Here is a 26,611-nt window from a genome sequence, read left to right on the forward strand (position 1 = left end):
AGAAAGAAAATATAAAAAATAAAATAAAGGTTAAAATCAATCATTGTGTCCTTGTATTTTTGACATTAACCTGGTTCTGCGACTTCCCCAGACCTTCCCTGAAACTGTTCTTAACCTGAAGCACCACTTTAGCTAATGTGGCCTCCTGCTGCCACCGCGCTGCCAGAGCATGATTTCTGTTCTCATCCTGAAGCAAAGTTCTTAACCTGAAGTAATATTTCTGAGTTAGTGGAGTCTGTGACCTGAAGCGTATGTAACCTGAAGCGTATGTAACCCGAGGTACCATTGTATAGTACAGATGGGGCCTAAGATATATCACCTTTAAAAGGGAAATGCAATGTTGGATGGATGAGAACAGACTAGGGAAATGTGATTAACAAAAAAAAAAAAACAAAGCCTTGAGAACTGGGGAAAGACATGTGACAGGGATATATGATATCTGACAATACCTGGAGATTAGATTCATTTGAGAGAGAGAGAGAGAGAGAGAGAGAGAGAGAGAGAGAGAGTCTGCACAATTCAGTAAAAACCTGAAAGGGTTTTGAGTTCACTGTAGACAAAAGTTTGTGATTTCCCTGAGAGGCTTGATCCCATTATCCAGTGCAGTGAATCACTGCATTTTATTTCTATCAGAACTGCCCTTCTTGTTATGTGCCAGCAGGTGGCAGCATTTCATAACAAAAGGATAGTTTATTTCACAGAGGTCCAGGTAGATTGTGAGTCCATTTGCCCTATTCCCACAGCTGCTTGGAAGCTATGCAAAAGTCCTTGTAGAAGCTCCCATCCATGTCAGCCTGTCCCAAGGCCACCATGCAGATGACTGCCAACCACGGAAGTCAGCTCTAATGGAGCTTTTGTCACACATGCACCAACTCTTCCCATTTACCTGAGACTGGTCTGCTTTCTCATGCTTCTCCCTGGTAAATCACTGTCCCAAACCTGCCTAAGGTGACCTGGGCGATGCCTCGTAAATGGAGATATATGCACAGAAGTGAACCTTGGCTTCCCTTCCTTTCTTGGAATGTGTTTGTTTATTTTATTCATATCACAGAATCATATTCTGTGATATTGCACAGTTGGAAGGGACCCTGAAGATCATCTTGTCCAACTCCCTACAGGTAAAAGGTAAAGGACCCCTGGACAGTTAAGTCCAGTCAAAGGCGTCTATGGGGTTGTGGCGCTCATTTCGCTTTCAGGCCAAGGGAGCCGGCGTTTGTCCACAGACAGCTTTCCAAGTCATGTGGTCAGCAGGACTAAACTGGTGCAATGGGATACTGTGACGGAAATCAGAGCACATGGAAACGCCATTTACCTTCCCGCCACAGTGGCACCTATTTATCTACTTGCACTGGTGTGCTTTCGAACTGCTAGGTTGGCAGGAGCAGGGACAGAGCAAAGGGTGCTCACCCCGCTGCAGGGATTTGAACTTCTGACCTTCTGATCAGCAAGCCCAAGAGGCTCAGTGGTTTAGACCACAGCAACACCCACGTCCAATGCAGGGATATGCAGCTGTCCTCATATGGGGATCAAACCTGCAACCTGGCGTTATCAGCACCACTCTTTAACCAACTGAGCTATCCAGTAACATTGAAATTTTAAAGTTGCATTTTTAATATATATTTTAAGTAAGAGGGTGGGCGAGGGGAGGAGGTATGGGGTGGCATCATGGGAAAGGAGTAAGCGGGCTCTGCCAAGGCAAAGGGTAGGGTAGGTTCAGAGACAACAGGCAGATATCAGATGGACAGCACCAGGAGTTTCCTGAAGTCTGGTACCAGCCCTGATTGCAGCCAACCTTGTCACACCCTCCAACATTCCTTAGATGAAAATAAGGACATTTCTCAATCCCCCACAACTAACCCTCCTCAAGCCCACATTCCACTCCTGCCCCCAGAGAGAATTTTATTTCCCCCCCCTTCCCCCCCTTTTGATAATTTTATTTATTTGGTTTTTCAAATTAGAATTTTACAATCGCATATCCAACATACAACATAAAAACAAGATTCCAAAGAATCTCTTGGACTTCCCTCCTCCCCTTTGTGGGTCCTATTATTAATCATTTCCTCCTGCATCTTTTATAATAATCCAGACCTTTTACATCTCTGTTATATCCAAAATTCACCATTACACTACAAGTGTTATTCCAATCCTGCTGACGGTTTTAACTGTTTACAATGGTTTTTAAGGTAAGTTCTAAATTACCCCCATTCCTCATTAAAATTTTGGTCTTCCTGATTTCTGATCCTTCCAGTTGTTTCGGCATAGGCCATCAACTTAATCTGCCATTCTTCTCTGGTCGGGTCCAGAGAGCATTTCCTAACAGAAGAGGGTGAATCCCGCCATCACTATCTCAGTGGGACCCAGCACACACACGCCCCACCATCTTGAGAAAACCCCTTAATCCTGATTTTATTTTATTCTTTGGTAGATTTACAAAAAGAAAACAACACACACCAATCAATGAATTTTAGAAAGGGGCAAGATTAGACGTGCGTGCAGTGGCAGAGCAAGCTGATTGGGAGGTTGGGGCGGCGTGCGTGCCCTGCGGCTAGGGGCGGGGCCAGCTGCCGCAGGGGCGGGGCCAGCCAGGGCAGGATGCTCAGCAGGGCCTCTGAGGAGTCTGCCTGCCTCCTCCCACTCAGCCGCCCTACAACCGAGGGGGAGGGGGCAGGTGGACCGTTTGGGGCAGCGCAGAGCCTGTGGGTGCCCAAGCCACTGTGTCACTCCCAGGAGAGATGTGTGGCTTGGGCGCAGTGCAGGCCCCATGGTGAGCGCCGCCCAACATTTTGTCATACCCCTCAGTGGTGACACCCGGGGTGGACTGCCCCCATTGCCCCCCCCCCCCGTTCCTCCGCGCCTGCATGTAGGCACAACACATTTTTTTAAAGGCTCCTTGTGCTCCTCTCTGCTTCCCCTTTCTTCCTGCCCAGGGCAGCCTTGTCCTCTGCCAGTCCCTCAGAACTGGCACATCTCATGGGGCTGGGCCTCGGTGGCAGCATACCCTTCACCTGCTCTCCAGAAATCACTACAAGCTGCCCAAGGGAGGAGGCCAGAAGCAGCAGCCACGGAGAGGCAACAGGACGATCCTTTGCTGCCATCACCACTCGGGACAAGCACCCTGGGGCAGTGGCGTAGCGTGGGTTGTCAGCACCCGGGGCAAGGCAAGTAATTTGCGCCCCCTAACCCAGGGCAAGGCAAGTAATTTGCGCCCCCTCCCCCAGCTGCACTGTCCCTCCCCCAGATAGTCCCTCGCTCTCTCTCCGCACCGCACGCCTGGCACCCTCCCCTCCACAGTGGGCGGCGACCCGGCGGCTTGGATTGGATTCGCACAGCCAGCACTGCCGTGAGAGAGAGAGAGTGAGCCAGGTAGGGGCAGAGAGCTGCGAGTGCGAGCGCACCCCCCCCCGATGTTGCGCCCGGTGCAGCCGGCACCCCCTGCACCCCCCACGCTACGCCACTGCCCTGGGGTCAAATCAGAAGCCAGGACGGCTTTCGTAATTCCAGACGGGATTGTCCCTAGAAAATGGGGACAATTGGAAGGCAGGAACAGAGTGCACACCCCATGCTTACACTTAGTATTTCCCACAAGCTCATTGGCCGGTAGGTTTTTGTCAAGGCTTCAGTGACTGTGGATGGGGTGGGAGCCACAGTGCTACGCACCCATACGAAAACCAAGATGGTAAATCTGCAGATTTGCACAGTGGGCTGGGCCAAAGTTTAGAAGTCTCAACTCTGAGTGAATTGGTTGATGAACTTCCATCTGTCTTTGTGTTGGGTTCTGGTTGCCCTTTTTGGTGCAGCCACCTGTTTCCCTTCCTTCTCCCTGTAAATCTTAAATTAACTGTTGGCTTCAAGTCTGTGTCGCTTTTGTTTCCTCCCACTCGATCAGGGAACATGGTCAATGTCACCAAGGTTGTATGGTCAGAGAGGAGGAGCTGGATGAAATGATGCACAAAGTGATTGTTGGAGTGAACAGTGCAAAAGATACAGAAAGAAAGAAAGAAAGAAAGAAAGAAAGAAAGAAAGAAAGAAAGAAAGAAAGAAAGAAAGAGTTTGGATTTGATATCCCGCCTTTCACTCCCTTTAAGGAGTCTCAAAGCGGCTCACATTCTCCTTTCCCTTCCTCCCCCACAACAAACACTCTGTGAGGTGAGTGGGGCTGAGAGACTTCAGAGAAGTGTGACTGGCCCAAGGTCACCCAGCAGCTGCATGTGGAGGAGCGGGGAATCGAACCCGGTTCACCAGATTACGAGTCCACTGCTCTTAACCACTACACCACACTGGCTCACACAGAGACCCTTTCCTCTCTAGATATGAGAGCCCACACTCATTTGCATTCTCCTGGTGTTTTGTCTGTCCATCTCTTTGAGACATCTAGACATTGTTAAGGTACATTGTAAAAGATGCAGTACTTTTCAGCCACCAGGAGTTGATGTCCAACATAATAATAATAATAATAATAATAATAATAATAATAATAGTTGTTGTTGTTGTTGTTTATTTATACCCCGCCCATCTGGCTGGGCTTCCCCAGCCACTCTGGGCGGCTTCCCAAAAAATATTAAAATACTGTACTACATCAAACATTAAAAGCTTCCCTAAACAGGGCTGCCTTCAGATGACATCTGAATTAATACTGACAGATGACACTGGTAGTATGCATTTGACATATCTAGTTCAAAAAAATCACCTGTCATTAGCTTCAGAACACTTCCTGGTTCAGGTACAATGATTCCATAACATCTCAATTTGAAATGTTGAGTTCCCCATTTATTCTTAGCTTTTTACTATGCTGAGTGTTAGGAGATCCCCATTCGCCTCACAGAACTAAAACTGCCAGCATTCCATGAGGAAAGGGATGGATTTCAAACCACTCTAGGAATTGTAGCTCTGTGAGGGAAGAGGTATCTCCTGACTACTCTCAGCATCTTTAATGAACTACAATTCCCAGGATTCTTTGGGGCAAACTGTGACTGTTTAAAATTGCATGACCCAGCTTTAAATGTACAGTGCAGACAATGCCTTAGGTACCTTCTAGGGGTACAGTGGACATTATTTTCACTGCTCTATAGCTTCAAGAAAAATGCAGAGAGCAAAATGAACCCCTGTACATGAGAGCTCGAACACAGAGGACACTTAGCGGCACCCATAGAGGAGGTGATGATGATGATGAAGAATGAGGAAGTGGGAGAGACGGGCGGGGTGGGCTGGGGTTGGAGATTCACTCATTATCCAAGAGGCTGGGTTCTATAGCCTCTCTCTGTAAGGTTTGAAATAAAAAAGGACTGTCTTTATACTTTCCTGGGCAACCAGCCAGGAGCCACTGACAGCATCTTGACACCACTGTGGAAGGACATGTGGATCCAATATTGGCCTCCACAGTTACTTACAAACTCGCTGTTAAGATCGTGTTCATGGAAGGCAATCTTACTCAGCTACGAGTAATCGCCAAAGAAGTATAGTGCAGATAATGCCTTAGAGATAAGGGGCCACTGGGTTACAGTTAGAAGGGAAATGTCATATGGGATAGAGGAGAACAAACTAGGATGATGTGGCAAACAAAATGAATTGTTGATCATTTGATTTTGAACTTTTCTGTTCTCCTCCCAGAATGCCTGGCTCTGAAAAAGAACACCTTTGGCCCTTTCCCAGGTGCCAAGGTGCAAACAATATTTAGAGAAAGAGAGAGGATGGGGGGAGGGGTTTCTGCCAATGCAAACAGAAAGATGGGGGGGTGTTTGTCTCTAGTGGTTGGCTATCGACTGGCCCATCCATATCACCAGGAACAGAGTGTCGGTTCCACACTCCTACAAGCTCACAGGATGGGATGTTTTTGTCAAGGGCTCAGTCATAGTGGATGGAGTAGCAACCACAGTGCTAATCACCCATACAGAAACCCATTTAGAAGTCAAGATAGGAAAACCACAGATCTGCACTTCTGACTAGGGCAAAAGTCTCAGTTCAAACTGAACTGGGTGATGAATTTCCATCTGTCTTTCTGTTGCGTTTCTGATTCTCCCTTTGGGTGTTGGCAGCCCCAGTTGGCCACCTGTGTTTCTCCCTTTTTTTCTCTTCCATTGAATCCAAATTTAACTCTCAGCAGGAAGCCTGTGTTTCATTCCGTTTCCTCTCCCTAGAAACTCACCCACACTTTCACTTGACTTGAATTTTGATTGTGTTGTGTAACAACTAATCCCCCCGGGTTCAAGAGTGTTTCTTGTTCCTCCGTGGCTGTCCCTTACGGAAATCTGATCATATCCACTGAATCGAGGCTTGGTTAAGAAAACTATCTCTCTGAATTTTCCACGCATCTGATAAGATCTGATTCAGCAAACTATTGTGATCGCTGTACTGCATAATATAACAAAAATAGTTATTCCCAAAAAAACTTTTCTTCTTATTCTTTTTTCCTTTTGGGAATTATAGGGACAGAACTACCTAAATTGTATAGAAATTTATTTATGCAAGAATGCTACTTGCCCCCAAATGGAAAGAAGCAGAAGTCCCAGCAAAGGAAGAATGGATACAAAAACTTATGGAATATGCAGAAATGGCGAAACTCACCAAAGAATAAGAAATCAAGATAACAAACTTTTTATACAAGAATGGAAATGGTTTATTGAATATTTACAGATAAATTGCAAACAGATAAAAACATTGGCATGATTATTGTAATAACCTGCAGTTTCATTTTTATATTTAAAGTTTATATTTAAAGTAGATAATTAAATGAGAAAATTAAATGAATTTGGATATGCGGAAGATATTAAAAAATAAATTTAAGAAACCACAGAAAGAGAGGGAAGGATGTCAAATTTGAAATGTTAAAATTATTGTAAAATTAACGAAATGTATAAATTTGAAAAGTATTAACATTTTTTAAAAAATAGTTATAAACAGTAAAGAAAGCATATCAAAAAGAATACAACCAGACTGATCAATTCCCACATTAAATCATAATAAGATTTAAAAATAAAGATACAATAAATTAATGTCAATAACAGCAACAACCTCCACCCACCCACACAACACCAGAAAAACCCTAAACCTAACCCAAGAGTCTGTTCAGCAGCCTCAGCTTTTGTAGCTGGAGTCAGTCCGGGCCCTGCACACCCAGGCCAGGTGGAAAAATGCATGCAAGACAGAGAGCAGGTCAAAACTCACAGTCAAAATTCACATGTGTATACACAACATATACACACAATGAGACTGATTTTTGCTTTCATCTGTGAAAAGTAGGAGGGTATGGACAACCATCACAAAAAAGAAAGTGCTTGTCATAGTGTACTGAATCATGTGCATGCCAGTCACTGAACATATTTGCAAAAGGTTCCGTGAGAAGGCTCAGATGCAAGGAAATCACTTGAGTCTTGGGTGGAATCTAGTAACATATAAAAACCGCTCAAAAAGATGGCACACAAACTATGCCTCGTTTCTACAAGGACAAATCACCATCTCTGCAGATACACCCACCAATTCATTCTCCTTGCAGCTGAAGTCCTTGATAGCTGCACACACTGCAACATATTATAGGTAAAGGACCCCTGGACCCCGCAACAAGTTTTGTGTCCAGATTTCCACCTTTTTGAAATATGGCACCCCTATTTTAGCCTGTCCTTCTTCTTAAATAGAGGACAGGACTGAACTGGCCTCCCTTTATGGAAATTGGTCAGACATACCCTTCCTGTTTAAATAGCAGTCTCCTGTGGTACTCTGTGACCTGAATGGGCCTCATACAATCTGTACAAAAGACAGAGGAGTGAGTGATTAAAAAGAAATATGAGATCCTTTTGGCTCATTCTTCTGAGCATCTTACCTGGTGGGTATTTTCATCCCTACTTTAAAAAACAGAAAGCTTATTTCAACCATAAGAGCATTTATTTCAGAACTCTGTAATTCCTGTCCCTTTTCTGCAGGTATCTTATCCAGTACACAACTGACCCAATCTGGTACAGGAGAAGTGAAGCCTGGAGAGACTGTCAAACTGATTTGCTCTGTCTCAGGTGTCCAAGTCAGTGGTTATTACTGGGGCTGGATCCGACAGCCTCCAGGAAAAAGGATGGAATGGTTGGGTCACATTCGGAGCACTGCATCTGGAGGAACTTCGTACTACAGTCCAGCTTTCAGCAGCCGAGCCAGCATCTCCAGGGACACATCCAGAAATGAAGTGTATCTCCAGCTGAGCTCCTTGACATCTGCAGACACAGCAATCTATTATTGTGGAAGGGCCCCACAGTTAAGCAAAGCAATTCAAAAACACATTCCACCATGAATGCCTCTACAGACACCACTAGACCCCTGTTTTGACCAGAGCTCTGGGAAGCATTCTTGCAGCATTCTTGGAGGGAAGATCTATTGCTCAGGGAATCCCACGGAAGCTATCGAAAACTTGCTTATGTGTGTTGCACAGCCCCAGATCTCATTGCCCCATTAATGGTGGATGAGGCCAAAATCTCATCTCACTGAGCATTCTCATTGGGCATTCATCTCACTGAGCGTTATATTGAATGAGGCCAATAGTCTGTCTAGTTCAGCATAGTCTCCACTGGCTGGCAGCTGCTCTCCTATCTGTCAGACAAAAGAATTTGGGACAAAAGTATCCGCTATCCCTCTTGGACTTTGACCAGGATGCCTTTCCCCCCTGTATTTGAGCCTGGCCATTCCTAACTGGTGACTGTGTCACTGTTGGTGTTGCTGATGTTTTTTTTTTTTTTTTAAATAATTTTTATTAATTTACAACAAAACAAAGTATACAATATTTTCACATTCCAATATTCAAAGTCTTTCTTTTTTGGACTTCCTTCAGCTTTTCCATAAATCTTTCGTAGTTTTTATTAATTTACGCATTTCTTACCCTTTATATTGTCATTATTTAAGTCTTTTTCCCTTCATTTCCTTTTAACAATATCCCTCACATTTTCACAGTGCTCTTTTAAAAACCTTCTAGCGTTATTTCGCCTTCACTTATACTTTCCAGATAATCAACAAATTTTCCCCAGTTTTCTGTAAACTTTTGGTCTCTTAGATATCTAATCTTTCCAGTCATCTTGTCCAATTCAGCATAGTCTAATAACTTTGATCTCTAGTCTTCCATTGTCGGTATTTCTTGTTGTTTCCATTTCTGTGCCAGTAGCATGTTGCTGATGTTAAGCCTGGCCTGGCATTAGCAACAATAGAGAGAAGCCTGAAGGGTAAATAAGAGCTATAGCTCAATGGCCAAGCATGTGATTTGCGTGCAGAAGTTCCCAGGTTTAATCCATGGCATCTTCAATCAGGCTGGGAAAGATTCCTTCCTGACACCCAGTATAGAGAGTAGACATCTAGATAGATCAATGGTCTGACTTGGGATGGGGCAGCTTCAGGTTGAATTCTCGGTGCTTGACCTTCCAGTTTGGCAACCCCAGCAGAAGTGCTTCCTTTTATCATATTCACTTCCTAAATGCAGCACCCATTGGCCTTCATGCAAATCTCCAGAGGAAGCTTTTCTGGTTTAAATAGCATTGTCTGATTTTTCACCCTCATTCTATTTTGTTTTGTACATAAGAGAGGAAGAGGAGCAAGTGAGAAGCAAAAATGAAATCTATTATGTTGGTTATTGTTGGTCTCTCGGCTGTTTCACCAGGTGAAGATTTATGCATCAGATCTTTTTTAAAAAAGATATTGAACTAATTAAAAAGTGCACGCCAGATTTAACTCTATATTTCTGCCCCCTTTCTGCAGGTGTCTTATCCAGTACACAGCTGACTCAGACTGGCCCAGTTGAGCTTAAGCCCGGAGAGTCCCTCCAACTGACCTGCACTGTCTCTGGTGTCCAAGTCAGTGGTTATTACTGGAGTTGGAGCCGGCAGCCTCCAGGGAAAAGGATGGAATGGTTGGGTTTCATTCAGCACTCTATAAATGGAGGAAATGCCTATTACAACCCAACTGTCAGCAGCCGAGCCAGCATCTCCAGGGACACCTCCAGAAATAAAGTCTACCTCCAGCTGAGCTCCCTGACAGTTGCAGACACTGCAACGTACTTTTGTGCAAAAGCATCACAGTTTGGCAAAGCGGTGGAGCACCCCAGCAAAAACCACACTCTGACTTGAATGTCTACAGGGACACAGCCAGCTCTCCGTTTCGACCAGAACTCCAAATTAATAATCTGCATGGTCTGGATGGAAGTTTATTGTTGACAAACACAAGCAAAATACCCACCACCATGGCAGGGAGGGAGAATGAGTTAACAGTACTTTTTTTCAGGCCTGGGCAGGACTTGTCTGAGGCCCCTGGAGGGAGTCTTGTTAGAGGAAAGTTATATACTCAAACCAAAAAGCAGCTGGTCCCTGGAGGCTGACCTCTCCAATGAAGGGATGTGGGTGGCGCTGTGGTCTAAACCACTGAGCCTCTTGGGCTTACCGATCAGAAGGTTGACGGTTCGAATCGCCATGACAGGGTGAGCTCTCATTTCTCTGTCCCAGTTCCTGACAACCTGGCAGTTCGAAAGCATGCCAGTGCAAGTAGATAAACAGGTACTGCTGCGGTGGGAAGATAAACAGTGTTTCCGTGCTCTCTGGCTTCCCTCACGATGTTCCATTGCATCAGAAGCAGTTTAGTCATGCTGGCCACATGACCTGGAAACGCCAGCTCCCTCGGCCTGAAAGGGAGATGAGCTCTCAACCCCATACTCGCCTTTGACTGGACTTAACGTTCCAGGGCTCCTTTACTTTTTACCTTTACTTTAACCCTCTGAGATCCGGGGCAAGTATACTCGGCTGTACCTCTTTTCTGCAGGGGCCAACTTATTTTGTCTCATAATATTCTGTGTAAGCTATTGAACATTTTCCTTAGCATGGCACCACCCTTTCATCTCCAGAGCCCCACCCCAGGATCCATTCATTGCTCATGCTCAATGTGCATTCATGCAGACATACAGACACAAAAATCGGCATACACACAAACTGTTCCACTTTGAGTGCGACATCCCAAATCTACTGAAGTCAGCCCAGCTTCTGTTTTAATTCCCAGATGTCCCTCATCCAATGCCACAGTAAGGCCTCCTCCTCCTCCTCAGCTAGGCCCAACACCCTTACCCACTACTCTCTTTCATACACATGTACACCCCTGACTTTTATGCTGTTGCTGACTCCCGGAGAGCACACACACACCCATATTCTGGGGCAGACACAAGAACTTTTGACAGAAAACAAGAGGGAAATCCAGACTTCTAGCACAACTGCCACTGGGCATCAGTGTGCCCCCTCTCACATATGGAGCAAAAGGCAGCAACAAGGACAGAATATCCTGTCTTTGGGCATTCAATGTGAATTTGGAAATTTGCTATTCTGTCAATGAGATGCATTACTCTGTAATTTTCCTTTCTCTGTGTCTTCAATATTTTAGATTTCTCAAAACTCACTGGTACCTGCTTTGATTCCTTTTCAAAAGGAGACAGGCATATTTTCAAGTAAATCACTGTACACTTCTTATGTATGGAGTATTCTAAAATATGTAATGACAGCTACCTTATTTTCGGGAAGACCGTTCGTGTCAATAGAATACTAAATTTGCAGCCTTAGCAACTGAGACCTTCTTTAAACCTCTCTGCTTCTTAAATACAGGACTGGGCTAGACTGAGTTCTCTTTATGCAAATCTGCCAAACAGGATGCCTCTGTTTAAATAGTCTTGTCCAATGGTGAGACATGGGCCGGTTGAGTCACTTACATTCTGTATAAAAAACAGAGGAGTGAATAAACAAAAACAAAAACATGCAATCTTTGCTAATTTTCCTCATTGTCCTAAGTGCCTCACCTGGTGAGTATCTATGCTAGCTGTAAAAACAAGAATCTGGAACCCAACCCAGAAAGAATCCATGTTAGAGTTCCAATATTTGCCCTCTTTTTGCAGGTATCTCCTCCAGTCCTCAGCTGACCCAATCTGGCCCTGGAATCGTGAAGCCAGGCAAGTCCTTCAAACTGACCTGTTCGGTCTCTGGTGCCCAAGTGAGTGGTTATTACTGGGGCTGGATCCGAGAAACTCTAGGGAAAGATCTGGAATGGATGGGTAACATTCGGCCCACATCAGGTGGAGGAAGCAGCTACTACAACTCAGCTTTCAGCAGCCGAAGCACCATCTCTAGGGACACCAACAAAAATGAAGTCTATCTTCAGATGAATTCCCTAACAGCTGCAGACACAGCAGTATATTATTGTGCAGGAGACACAGCAAAGCAAGACAATGAATCATCCATGCAAAAAACCTGTAATACACCAGCATTAGGGCAAGGAATGAGGGTGGGTGGAGGGAAGATCTATTGCTCAGAGAATCCCATGAAAGCTATTGAAAACTTGCTTATGTGCATTGCACAGCCCCAGATCTCATTGCCTCATTAATGGTGGTTGAGACCAAAATCTCATCTCACTGAACGTTATATTGAATCAGGCCAATTGTCCGTCTAGTTCAGTATAGTCTACACTGGCTGGCAGCTGCTCTCCTATCTGTCAGACAAAAGAATTTGGGACAAAGTGTCCCCTATCCCTCTTGGACTTTGAACAGGATGCCTCTTGGACTTTGAACAGGAGCAAGTGAGGAGGAGAGATGAAATCTATTGTGCTGCTTATTCTTGGTCTCTCGGCTGTTTCACCAGGTGAGGATTTTCAGCTTGGAATATTTCTCTGGCAGCCTTGACAAGCGTGTCTCCTTTAGTTCTTCTGCTTTTCAAATTCAGGGTTGTTCCTCTTTAAATAGCATTCTCCAATGGTGCTATATGGGCTGCGTTGTATTCATTCTGTATGAAAAGCAGAGGAGCAAGGGATTAATAACAAAGATGATTTTTTTGTTACTTTTGCTCATAACCCATAGCATCTCACCTGGGGGGGAATTTACTCCTGCTGTAAAAGCAAAAATGCTTAACCCGCATCAAAAAGAACGCAGGTTATAAATGTAATTTTCTGACATCCCCACCCTCCCGGCAGGTATTTGCTCCAGCCTACAGCTGACCCTGTCTGGCCATGGAGCGGTGAAGACAAGAGAGTCCTTTAAACTGACCTACAGGGTCTCAGGTGTCGAAGTCAGTCTCTCGTACTGGGGCTGGATGCGACAACCTCTAGGGAAAGGTCTGGAATGGTTGGGAAACATTCAGAAATAAAGAGATGGAGGAAGAACTTACTGCAATTCAGCTTTCAGCAGCCGAATCAGCATCTCTAGGGACACCTCCAGAAATGAAGTGTATCTTCAGATGAATTCCCCAACGGCGGCAGACACAGCAGTGTATTTTTGTGCAAGAGACCACAGCAAACCAAACCAATGAAACATCCATGCAGAAACTTAGTAATACATCCAGTACCAGGGCAGGCATTGAGGGTGAGTGGAGGGAAGATTGATTGCCAGATAGAATCCCATGAAAGCCATCAAAAATGTTCCTATTTGCATTTTACTGCACTAGGTTTCATTACCCACTTTAAACAAAGGAGCTTTCCTGGATCAGGCCAAAGGTCCACCCAGCTGAGAATTCTCACAGTGCCTAACCAGATGTCTGTGAGAAGCTTGCAAGAAGTCCAACAGTGCTACTTTCCCACCTGAGATTGCCGGCCATTGGCATTCAGAACATTGTTGCTGTTGCAATTATTATCTAGGCTTAACGAGTAGGGCCCATGTCAGGTTACAACAGTTTAAAATTCAGAATTAAAAGCAGTTGAACAGACTCTGTAATCACAAGCACAAGTTTCAGTTGTCAAGGGCCAGGTAATAATGTCTGTGCACTGGAAGAAGCAAAGACCACCAGTGTGAAGCAATGATTCTTCAACATCAACTTTGATGGAATGGTCATGTTGTTTGGACAATGGGTGATATAATGCAAGGGAGATCGGGCGTAGAGGGTGTGGAGAGAAATTGCCCAATATCAGGCAAGGGTCCAAATAATTTGGGATGATTGCAGAAGGGAGAAGAGGTTGGAGGACTTCCCTTCCCTAAACTTTCCTAACTGATGTCTTAGGATGCAATCCTATGAAGCCAGCCCAGAGAGACTCCACGGAGTGGTACTAATTTCTCTCGCTTTGTTCAGGTGTCTTCTGCAGTGTGCATCTGACCCAGTCTGGCCTGGGAGCAGTGAAGCCCGGACAGTCCCTCCAGCTGACCTGCGCTGTCTCTGGTGCTGAAGTGAGTGGCTGGTACTGGGGCTGGAACCGAAAGCCTCCAGGGAAAAGTCTGGAGTGGTTGGGCGGCATTCAGAGTGTGGCTGCAGGAGGAAACGGATACTACAGTTCCAGGTTTAGCTCCAGAATCAGTATCACCAGGGACGCCTCCAAAAATGAATTCTATCTTCTGTTGAGATCCCTCACAGCTGCAGACAATGCTGTGTATTACTGTGCAAGGGAAAGAGCAGCACTCTGGGGCAAGGCAATGGAGGATCCAGACACAAACTGTGCAGAGTCATTCAGCCTCCTACGCAGATTCATTATTTTATGCTTGATTGCTCACCGTAAAACATTTCTGCTCCAATCTTCTTCTAATGCAGAACAAAACAATTTTGGGAAGGGCAGTAGCTCAGGGGCAGAGAATGTGCTTTGCAGGCAGAAACATCCCAGATTCACTCCCAGGCATCTCCAGGTAGGGCTGGGAAGGAATTCCTGCCTAAAACCTTGGAGAGCTACTGCCAGCCAGGGCTTAGCCACACTTACCCCACACTTTCCAAGCACAGGTCCACACTTTAAAGCTATCTTTTTTGAACCAAACGAAAACCCATTCTTTAAAGCAGGTACACAACAAAAAGCAATGAGGGTTTTACAGGGTTTGTCATTTGCTCTGACTTGTGGTAAAGAGGAGAGAGAGAGAGAGAGAGAGAGAGAGAGACTGAGAGAGATTGAGAGAGAGAGAGCACATGGCAATGGTGCTGGGTTGCCCCCAAGGTTTAGGAGACCACATGTATTGCATGTGCCTGAGATCAAGCATATGTCACATGGCATCACACACATTTCCCAGCATTGGGCTGGCCAGTGCAGCCTTCCACTAGGCACTGCTGGTCCTCGCAGTGTTGGCAGATGCTGTGTAGGCTGGTGCAACCTTCCGCCAGGTGCTCCAATCCCTGCAGCATCTCCTGGCACCAAACAAATTGCTGCAGCCTTCTGCTAGGCCCTGCTGGTCCCCAGGAGATGCTGTGCAGGCCGGCACAATCTTGCGCCAGGTGTGTCTGTCCCTGTGGCGTCTTCCAACACTGTGCAGGCCAAAGTACAGAGCCTGCCTGGAAAGCACAGAGGAAAGGTAAGTGTGGAGAAGCCATCAGAACAAACAGCACAAAACTATATGGATCATTAGTCTGAGGATGCTATTTGACCGTGAAACACTGCCACTTGGTGTCCTCTCTGCAAGAGCATCCTGTTTTTATCCCCTCTGCTTCTTAACTCAATGCCACATATGCAAATTTCTCAGCCAGGCCCCTTCTATTTTAACAGCATCACCTGAAGTTACTCCATGGCCTGGCTGTGTCCCTTTCATTCTGTACAAAGAGGAGAGACACAGACAGACAGACAGACAGACAGACGGACAGACAGACAGACAGACAGACAGACATGAGATCCATATTGGTTTTTCTCATTCTCCTAGGCATCTTCCCTGGTGAGGATTTTTGTTTAATGGGTAGCTGATAATGTTGATCCCAACACAAAGGGATAATGACACAATTTCTTTTCTTTTTTTGCAGGTATCTTCTCAAGTCCACAGATAACTGAGTCTGGTCCAGGACTGCTGAAGCCCGGAGGGTCCTTCAAACTGACTTGCTCTGTCTCTGGTGTTCAAGTCAGTGATCATTACTGGAACTGGTGCCGGCAGGCTCCAGGAAAAGGGCTGGAGTGGATAGGGTTCATCCGGAACACAGCAAATAAAGGAACAACTCAGCTCAATCCGGCACTAAGCAGTCGTACCAGCATCTCCAGGGACACCTCCAGAAACGAAGTGTTTCTGCAGCTGAGCTCCCTGACAGCTGCAGACACTGCAATGTATTACTGTGCAAGAGACACAGTGAACCAAAGCAATGAAGCATCCATGCAAAAATCACCCTACAACTCTGCCATGTGCACTGGCACTGCCAGCTCTCTGTCTTCAACAACCGTTGCCCTAATCTGGCTGGAAGATGTGCTGGAAATCTCTACCTACAGAGTTTAATATTTAGCACCCAAATCAGTATCACCAGGGATGCTTGCAAAAATAAAATCTAACTTCAGCTGAGATCTGTCACAGCTACACAAATCTGAACTAGACGGACAACAGTCTTACTAGATTTCTATGCCAAGATGGCAAAGCTGACTGGAAAACTCAGAAACCAAGAAGATAAATTTGTTATAAAAGAATGGGGGTGGGAATATTTAGGACACCATTGTAAGCAGATGGAAAGAAGAGCAGAATTTTGACTCACTTGTAGTGTAAAAATTTTATGGATGATATGGTTTGATATAAAATTTGGACTATGGATGAAAATGCAGTTGAATATGTTTAAAGTAAGACCCCATGGAGGAGATGGTGGGAAGTCTCGAGATTCAGAGAATCTCTTTATATGGATTTATTTTTTACAGTCTGTGTCCATTTATATTTTGTATCTCTAAAACCAATAAAAATAATTTCATTTTAAAAAAGAATTTCCTTTGTTCTTAAAATAACATCATCCATAGAATCATAAAACTATAGAGTTGGAAGGGACCTCAAGGGTCATCTAGTCCAACCCACTGCAATGCAAAAATCTTATCCATGAAAGATGGCCCTCCATCTTCTGCTTAAATCCCTCCAAGGAAGGAGAGTCCACAATCTCTCATGGGAGTCCATTCCACTGCTGAAGATTATGTTCAGACATAATCTCCTTTCTTGTAACTTGAATCCATCAGTTCAGGTACAACCCTCTGGAGCAGGAGACAACAAGCTTGCTCCTTCCTTCATGTGACAGCCCTTTAGATATATGAAGGTGGCTATTATATCTCCTCTCAGTCTCCTCTTTACCAGTCTAAACAGACCCAATTTCCTCAAACTCATCAGGCTTGGTTTCCAGACCCTTTATCATCTTGGTTGCCCTCCTCAGGGAGGAAAATACAATGTACCATGGATCTGAAGTGGAAGGCAATATTTGGGGAGAGTCCCTTTCCCATGATTTGCTCCAAGTCATCCCTGCATATGGGTGTCCTCTAATTCCCTTTGCTTCTTAAATTCAGGGCCAGAAGAGACTGAACACCCTGTATGGAAATCACCCCACTAGGCTCTTTCTGAATGATGTTCCTGGCTTTATTAGCTTTTACGGAACCCACTTTAAAAAATGTGTTTGTGTGTGTGGTCTTTTTTTCATTATGCAAATTCTCTCAAGTTCAAATAGCAGCACCCTCCTTCTTTCCATGTACCTGTAGCTCAAGGGAAAAGCTGCCTCTCTTCCACTACTTTTCTTATTCTGATTAATATTTTCCTCTTCCCAGGATAAAAAATGGCTACCCCCTTTCTCCCCTTCTTCCTCATGGCCCTGCTCCCAGGTAGGCTATCCCCTTTCACATACTTCAAAGGGAAATACCCTAGATTTTAGACAGGAATCTTAAGAGTACAAAACAACCCTTTCCAGGTGTTTAGGACTAACTGAGCAAACCAAGCCCTAACTCTGCTTCTCCTTTTCTTCTCCCTCTCCTTCAAACCCTGCAGGTGTTTTCTCCCAGGTCACACTAAAGCAATCTGGGCCAGACACCTTGAGGCCAGGAGAAACACTTGAGCTGACCTGTACAGTCACTGGCGTCTCTGTCACAAGCAGTTACCGGTGGGACTGGGTACGGATGAGACCTGGGAAAGGGATCGAATGCATGGGGTACTGGGTTGGGACCACCATGTATGCTCCATCTTTACGCAACCGAATCACCATCTCTGTGGATCCTTCCCGAACCAAGTACTTTCTCAGATTGAGCTCTGTGACAGCTGCAGACAACGCTGTGTATTACTGTGCGAGATACACAGTAGGAGGAACTGAAGCAGAGGCTGGCACAAAAAGGGGGAAGTGGTTAGAAAATAGAAAGCCGCTTCAAGAACCTTGAGGTGATATGTAACTCAATGGGGTTTGCTTCTCTGTAGCCACAGTTCCCACTCTGGAAAAAATATGGAGTGAATGGGGAGGATGAACCCACTTTAAGGCCTTCAACTGATGTTGATATATCTCTGTCTCAGAGATATGGAGTTTGCTCCTCAGAAGACCTGTCTAGAATTGCACTAACAAGCTGCTCTTCAGGATGTTTCTCTCATTCTAGCATCCGGCCTGTTATTCCATAACAACAGCAGCAGTGCAATCAGATGCTGGGACAACCAAAGGAGTGTGGTTCTTATTACTGATCATCTGAGACTGGCCCTCAGCCAGATACCCCTTGTCCAAAAGGTGGCAGCAGATTCACCCACCACCCCATGTTCCTTCCTACAGAAAACCACAGCCTCTTAAATCACCAGACTTGCAACCACCTGCAAAGTCCCACAAGAGTGTTTGATACAAAGAGCAGAAGAGCAGCTGGATTTCAGATCTTACATGTAACCTCTCTCACAGAAGAACTGAAGTTCTTTTTGGGGGGTGAGGGGGGAAGAGAGATAAATTGGTTATTTGACCTTTATTTTTTTCATGGCTGAGCCATCCTTTATGCATAACTACTCTCCACAGATAATTCCAAGGATGAGTAATCCCTCTTAGCTGAGCATGATAGCCTCATCATTCTTTTTGTATGTGATATTGCCCAATACACACATTTCCCTAGTTTAATACATTTCACAAATAAATGTATTCTTATGTACACTTTACCCTCTCCCCCTCCCCATTCTAGGGATCTGCATATTTGCCTCCTTCCAGAGGCCATAGCAAATCACAAGCAAAGAGCATCAGCAAAAAGACCAGTTGTTTGGACTTTATGTGGCAGGACCACCTGGTCTGTGCCTTCTCCTTCACCCCCTGGAGGGTGATTCTATCATTTCTGTATGGTTCCATCCCACTCCTTGGGGTATGATATTCTATTTAAATGGGTTATATATTTGAATTTCTTCCTCCCAACACTCTTATAGCAACATGGGAAAGAACAGACGCGAAAACCGTCTGACTCCCAATGATGCTCCTGGTTTATGGCCTTTCAGAGAGCCTATTTACCAATGTGTGCATTTCTCTGAGTGTTTTACATTATGCAAATTTGCTCACTACTCCGAAATTCATATAGTTGCCTCCTGAGTCTTTCATCTTCACTGCAGCTCAGAAGAAGAGCTGACTTAGTTCCAGTGCTTTTTTTTAAAACGACCTATTATTATTTTTTCACTTCTTAGGATAAAAATGGCATTGCTCTATGTCCCCCTTTTCCTCCTCATGCTGCTCCCAGGTAGGTATCTCCCCAAATGCTCACTGCCCCTAACACCCAGGATTATAGTCCTGAATCTTAATTGTATAATGTTAACATGATCTGTGTACTTTGGATTAACGGAGCCATGGTGTGGCTCCTTACAAAGTAGCTTTTCAAGCCTGGAGGGGGGACCCGGCCTAACTCTGGTTTTCCTTGCTTCTCCCAATCCCTTCAGGTGTTTTCTGCCAGGTCACATTGAAGGAATCTGGACAAGGAACAGTGAGACCAGGAGAGACCCTTGAGCTGATATGTACAGTCACTGGGCACTCTGTGACAAGGAGCTACAATTGGTACTGGGTACGACAGAGCCCTGGGAAAGGGCTCGAATGGATGGGAATGTGGACTGGGGGCACATACTATGCACCATCTCTCCGCGACCGAATCACCATCTCTGTGGATTCTTCCCAAACCAAGTACTTTCTGAGACTGAGCGCTGTGACAGCTGCAGACACAGCCATGTATTACTGTGCAACAAGCACAGTGGGACAGACTGAAGCAGAGGCCTGTACTAAAAGGAGGAAGTGGTTAGAAAACAGAAAGCGATGTACTATAGATGCTCGGTTCTGCTTAAAAGAAAGCACAAAATTTTGGAATCACCGAAACTGTGCTCCTTCCTCTCCACTCTCAACTTCTCAGGTTGACACAAACTGCTGCGAGCAAGGAGAAATGCATTAATAAAATAGAAAGGGGATAAGGGGGGAGATTTTCATGCTGTAGATTTTCATGCATTCAACCACAAAATCAGCTGCTATGATCATGATGACACTAAGCTCCACAGGAGCCATTGATGGGAGCAGTCCTTTTTTTCTGAGGGGATGCAGGGGTACGCATACCCCTAAATATTTTGTAAATCTAAGTTTGGCCTCATTGATGGGCACACTTTCAATATGAGTAGGAAACTAACAGGATGCCTAAACATATTTTTTAAAAAAATAAAAGCACTGGATGGTTTCATGAGACATGTGGTAATGTTGGAGGATATAAGATATGGTATTTATGTTGTATGTTTACATAGTCATCTCAACACAAGAAGTACTCATCTCAACACAAGAAGTAATACTGACACCTATAGGCTTTTAAATGGTCTCCAGCCTTTACTTTGCGGGGCGTTTTTTACATTATGCAAATTCTCTCACTGCCTCCCAAATTCAAATAACAGGCTCCTTGGTAATTTAGCTTCACTGCAGCTGAGGAGAAAGGCAGCCTCCGTTCCAGCATTATTGTTTTTCATTCCTATTATTACTTTTCTCCTCTCAGGATAAAATAAAATAACAATGATGCTGCTCTTGGTTCCCCTCTTCCTCTTGGCCCTGCTCCCAGGTACGTATCTCCTAAAACATTCTCCAACCCTTCCACATCTTATCAAATGAACTATCCTGAATATTAGATAGGATACTTAATGGTATAACAATTCCCATGACCCATGTGCTTTGGATTAAATGAGCAATGATAAAACTGCAAGAAATAGCCTTAAAGTTCTGGCTGGGCCTGCTGCCTAACTCTGGTTTTCCTTTTCTTTCCCTCCCCCCAAATCCCTTCAGGTGTTTTCTCCCAGGTCACATTGAAGGAATCTGAACCAGGAACAGTGAGACCAGGAGAGACCCTCGAGCTGACCTGTACGGTCACTGGGCGCTCCGTGACAAGCAGCTATTGGTGGATCTGGGTACGACAGAGCCCTGGGAAAGGGCTCGAATGGATGGGAGGGTGGACTGCAAGATCGTACTACGCTGCATCTTTCCAAAACCGAATCACCATCTCTGTGGATTCTTCCCAAACCAAGTACTTTCTGAGACTGAGCGCTGTGACAGCTGCAGACACAGCCATGTATTACTGTGCAACAGGCACAGTGGGACAGACTGAAGCAGAGGCCTGTACAAAAAGGAGGAAGTGTTTCCTTCTGATACTTCTTGAGTAACACTTTGCTGAGAAAAACAGATCCTGCTTCATCCCAGACAAAATATGTACACTTCCCCTTAACATGGCCTTGAACATTGCTGTCTGACATCTGGCCTGATGATGGCCTAGCCATGCAAACTGTTAGCCATCACTGCCTCTTGAGGGAGTGAATTCAGTGACGGAATGGTGACTGCCCACACTTGTGACTCAATACAGGGGTCTCCAAGAGGAGCAGGGGGGGGAAACAGAAGATCTGCAATGAAGATCTGCAATGAAGTCACAGCCTCCAACATTTCTCAGATGGAGACATCTTATTCTACGTCAGGAAACTTCTCCCTGACACTTGGTGACGTTTTCATTCAAAATGGACTTTGCATGGCAGCTTCACCATTTCCTTCATTTGGTCCAGGGATTTTATTTTCCATCTAAGCAGGACTCATTTTTGCACCTACATAAACATACCACATTTAATTGTTCTCCAAAACATTTAGGGGAGGAAAAAAGCAAAAGCGGGACACTCCTGGATCAAATCAGAAACCAGGATGGCGCCTGTAATTTCAGGACTGTCCCTGGAAAACTGGGACACTTGGAGGATATGATGAGGTGCTACAGTCAGTCATTCTCCTTTTGGGACTTGGGAGCCCTCTCCTGGGGAGAAATAAATTTCTAACTCGCACACTAACATACGTACTGGATGCAAGCCTCACAGCTCCATGTTTTGTTTTAGCTTTTAGCTTTTGATCCTTAAATGCAGAACAGAATTGGATGGACTTCCCATTATGCAAATATGCCAAGCACACTCCTCCTTTTTAAAGAGTGCCATGTTTCTAATACACAAAGGACTGAGTGATTAAGGAAGGAAATATGAGATCTTTGGCAATCTTGCTCATTCTCCTAAGCGTCTCACCTGGTGAGCATTTATGCTTAGTGTAAAAACAAAAATCTTGAATTCAACCCAAACTGAAGTCGCATGAGAAGTCTAACATCTGCCCTTTCTGTTTTGCAGGCATCCTTTCCAGTCCACAGCTAATTGAGTCTGGCCCAGGAGTGGTGAAGCCAGGCGAGTCCTTCAAACTGACCTGCACTATCTCTGGTTTCCAAGTCAGTGACTATCACTGGGTCTGGAACCGGCTGCCTCCAGGGAAAGGCCTGGAGTTTATCGGTAGTATTCGGAGCTCTGCAGCTGGAGGAACCACCTATTATAACCCAGCATTCAGTAGTCGGATTTCTGTCACCAGGGACACCTCCAGAAATGAAGTGTATCTTCAGCTGAATTCCCCGACAGCTGCAGACACCGCTGTGTATTTTTGTGCACGAGACACAGTGAAGTAAAGCAATGAAGCGTCCATCCATAAACCTACACAATATACCCATCACTATGGCAGGCAATGCGGGTTGATGGAGGACACATTCATTGTCCCATAGAGTTCCACAAAAGCCATTGAAAACTTGCTTATTCCCATAGCAGAGTCTCAGCTTTCATTACTCAGGTATGGTTCAAATTCACATACAGGGAGAGAAGAGGAACTGGCTATTATGAGAGAAGTGTTGTGCTCAGCATCATTCTCCAACCAGAAATTGTGAGTCCTTATACTGTCTGGGGTGGGAAGGCAGTTCTTTGACCAACACACAGGCTGACAAACTGCTTTGCATCACTAGTACCAGTGAACGGCTGTGCAGAGTAAAGGGCTTCCATAACTGGTTGCAGAGTGACCATAAGTGATGGAACCTCTTGTGTGTGCTACTCAGAGAGAGGGAATCATTAAGGCAGAGTGCTCTCCCAGCTGGGTACCAGCTCAATCCAGGACCTCTGAACTTCCCAGATCTGATGGGCTATCAATTCCCTTAGTTATTGGGACTGTGTTTGGGTTCCACCAAAGGATGTCATACCTATGTTGTCTCTCTCTCTCTTCCCAAATACAGAAACACATTTACCTTGGAATGCTTTGAAGTCTTGCCTTCTTGGTTTTTGGAGGCAATTATACCAGAGTCCCATTAAGGCAGGGGTGGTGAACCTCAGACCCAGGAGCTAAAAGTGGCCCTCCATGCCTCTCTAGGTGGCCCTCAGGACTCACCCCAGCTACTCTGCTCACCAGTCTCTCTTCCGACCCTTCTTGAGTAGAAAAAGGGAAATACAAAATTGAGCCTCCCAAGGCTCATTTAGAAACCTGATAGGCTTGTGCTTACTGTGAAAGTGGAAGAAAAAATGTGATTACTCTGAACAATTGGATCCTTTTATTCAGCTAAAGGTATTGTGCATCCAGTTATAGACCAGTAAGTGGCAGCATTTCATGTGAACAGAGGGCTATGTCCTGCAGATAGGGATGAGGTAGAAGTGTGGTTCAGTTTGTATTTTGATACAAATCAACATTATTTGCAATTCTTGAAACAGGATGCAATCTGAGACACAGCAACCCTTTGAAATTTGCATTTCTCCCAATTTTGTATTGCAGTTCTCCAATTTTTTAAAAAGGGCATGGAACTCCATATATCTGGAAAAAGTGTGTACGAAATGCAAATGTTCGTAAAGATGACATACACCAATGCGTTATGTTAGGGAGATTTCACGCAAAACATGCACATGAATTTTTGTAAACGCACACAAACACACGTATATCAGACTGATGCAGAAAGGAGGAAAATGGAACTTGAGTTTGGAATAAATGAGTAATGGAGGTGACTGAATCGAGCAGATTTACCCTCCTGTTACTGATGGCAAGGTCTGCTTTGAAATTGTGAGGACATTCTGCTTATCCTCTTCAAACTATCATCACCATTACAACCCTTTTAAAATTAAATTAAATTAAAAACATTCCCTCTACATTCTAGGGATCTGCATATTTGCCTCCTTCAAAGAGGCCATAACAAATCACAAGCAAAAACCATCAGCAAAATGTCCTCTCCCCAGTTACAAACCTTGGACAGCTGCTGCCAGCCAGTCTAAGTAATACTAAACTAGATGGAGTTACTAGGCAATTTTCCTAGGATCCTAAAAGAACTAGGAGGCTTCCAATATTCAAAAAAGAACCTGCTTAAGTGAGGAAAGTACGGCGTGAATGAAAGGTAGAAGAGCAATTCAGTGAAAGGCAATATTTGGGGAGATGCCCCCCCCACACACACACACCACTGCTTGGAGTCATTCCTGCAACTGAGTCTCCTTTTGTCCTCTTTGCTTCTTAAATGCAGGACCAGACATGACAGAACGCCCTCTAGGCAAATCACCCCACCAACCTCCTTCTGTTTAAATAGCATTGTCCAGTGTGGCTCCATGGCCTGGCTGAGTCCCAGTCACTCCTTACTAAAAGGGAGAGAGTGAAGGCAAAAGGGAGAGAGAGAGAGAGAGAGAGAGAAAGGAAGGAAGGAAGGAAGGAAGGAAGGAAGGAAGGAAGGAAGGAAGGAAGGAGATATGAGTTTCATTTTGCTTTTCCCCATTGTCCTAAGCATCTCCTCTGGTGAGGATTTATTCTTTAGAATAAAAACAAAAATGTTGAACCCAACGCTGAGAGATTCCCGGTTATGAAATAATTTCTGCATTCTTTTGTAGGCATCTGCTCCACTCCACAGATAATCGAGTCTGGTCCAGGACTGGTGAAACCTGGGGAGTCCTTCAAACTGACCTGCAGAGTTTCTGGGGTTCAGCTTGATAATTATTTCTGGCACTGGATCCGGCAGCCTCCAGGGAAAGGGCTGGAATGGATAGCACTTATTCGCAACACTGCAAATCGAGGAACCACTGATATCAATTCAGCACTGAGAAGTCGAGCTCGCATCTCCAGGGACATCTCCAGAAATGAAGTGTATCTCCAGCTGAGCTCACCAACAGCTGCAGACACAGCAGAGTATTTTGCTGTCCGAGAGACACAGTGAACCAAAGCAAGGAAGCATCCCTGCAAGATCTACCCTCAGACTAAACCCCTTGCACAGCCACCAGCAGATCCCTGTCATCAACAGACATCCATTGAATGAATGCAGCTAAATTTGCACTGAAAATCTGCACCCTCTTTGAGGGCAAAGTGGTGAGGGTAATGTTCAGCCACATTCTTTCGGCAGCAGAAATTCTGAGAAGTGTTGAGGGTACGCTGTGCTTAGATTGGCTCAGGTTGCTTTTTGTCTTTTATGGCGTCAGCTCCCACTTTAAATTTTATTAAGTGATTGCCTCTCACTTCTTAGACACAATTACAGTGTCACCTATGCTTATTAAACCACATAAAATAAATTGCTTTTATGACCTCTCAGACCAGTCCTCAGCTATATTCTCTCTGTCAAGAAGTTGGCAGCAGAGACAATCCTTTCCAAAGCAAACAACAATTTTACATCTGTAGACTGACAACCACCTGCAAAGTCTCACAAAAGAGGTTCTTGGAGGCAAGGAGCCTCAAAGCTATGAGCTCTCTGGCCTTACATGTAATGACCTCCCCATAAGGACTGCAGCTCTTTATTGGAAGGGGTGCAAAATGGATCTGCACACTTGTCCCCTTCTAGAGGCCAACATAGTCTACAGCCCATCATGATCAAAGGGCATCAATAAACAGTTCCATTGCTATGGCTTCATGGATGTTGCAGCACAATCTGGTCTGTGCTCTCCTCCACTCCTCGATGGGTGTCTTGTGTCATTTTGCACTGTTCCATCCTTTTCTACATAGTGATATATTACACAACCTTCAAGTGTCCCAGGGCATCACAGAATAATAGAAGCCATCTTGGCTCCTGATTGTCCCAGAATATCCCGCTTCCCCCCTCCAGCCCCACCGAGCTTGGGGGAAAGGATGAGCCGGCACTTGTGCTTACAGTGGTGTCACACTCTCGTGCAAGCCAACTAACTCACACGGCAGCACCATACCAAAAGACACACATCCCAATTTTAATCAGGGTAATGTTGGAGGATATGATATTTATGTTGTTTGTTTACATAGACATCCACTCAATGTGCTCATCTCAACACAAGAAGTAATAATGACACCTATAGGCTCTAAATGGTGCTCCGGCCTTTATTATGCGGGGCGTTTTTTACATTATGCAAATTCTCTCTCTGCCTCCCAAATTCAAATAACAGGCTCCTTGGTAATTTAGCTTCACTGCAGCTGAGGAGAAAGGCAGCCTCCGTTCCAGCATTATTGTTTTTCATTCCTATTATTACTTTTCTCCTCTCAGGATAAAATAAAATAACAATGATGCTGCCCTTGGTCCCCCTCTTCCTCTTGGCCCTGCTCCCAGGTAAGTATCTCCTAAAACATTCTCCAACCCTTCCACGTCTTATCAGATGAACTATCCTGAATATTAGATAGGATACTTAATGGTATAACAAGTCCCATGACCCATGTGTTTTGAATTAAACAAGCAATGATAAAACTGTGCAAGAAAT

At 44.9% G+C, this 26,611-nt stretch overlaps 1 protein-coding gene and 1 long non-coding RNA gene across 11 annotated transcripts in view; both read left to right on the top strand.

The window, feature by feature from the left end:
• The window catches only part of LOC310662873 (immunoglobulin mu heavy chain-like), a 301,954-nt gene that overhangs the window by 146,298 nt on the left and 129,045 nt on the right, over nt 1-26,611 (top strand). For 3 of the 8 annotated variants that reach the window (XM_083410124.1, XM_083410114.1, XM_083410122.1), the window contains exons 1-2: nt 15,447-15,589; nt 15,675-15,991. The exons of 1 other annotated variant lie outside the window; for it this stretch is intronic. In XM_083410124.1, coding sequence (XP_083266250.1) covers nt 15,544-15,589; nt 15,675-15,991 — 363 coding nt within the window. In that variant the 5' untranslated portion in view covers nt 15,447-15,543. Of the gene's footprint in view, nt 1-15,446; nt 15,590-15,674; nt 15,992-22,068; nt 22,160-22,255; nt 22,573-26,311; nt 26,464-26,611 lie in introns of those variants that run through there. 4 more of the 8 variants (XM_083410123.1, XM_083410120.1, XM_083410126.1 and 1 more) reach the window with 2 other exon arrangements.
• LOC310663236 lies at nt 7,412-12,012 on the top strand. 3 transcript variants are annotated; one of them, XR_014504416.1, is made up of 4 exons: nt 7,412-8,681; nt 9,128-9,619; nt 9,718-11,791; nt 11,885-12,012. It is a non-coding gene; the product is annotated as an uncharacterized lncRNA (long non-coding RNA). The 3 variants fall into 3 exon arrangements; XR_014504417.1 differs by having other exon boundaries at nt 7,412-7,816; nt 7,914-8,681; nt 9,128-11,791; XR_014504415.1 differs by having other exon boundaries at nt 9,128-11,791.

This window comes from Podarcis tiliguerta (genome assembly GCF_965153285.1).
Source record: "Podarcis tiliguerta genome assembly, chromosome: 13".
NCBI classification, from domain to species: Eukaryota; Metazoa; Chordata; class Lepidosauria; order Squamata; family Lacertidae; genus Podarcis; species Podarcis tiliguerta.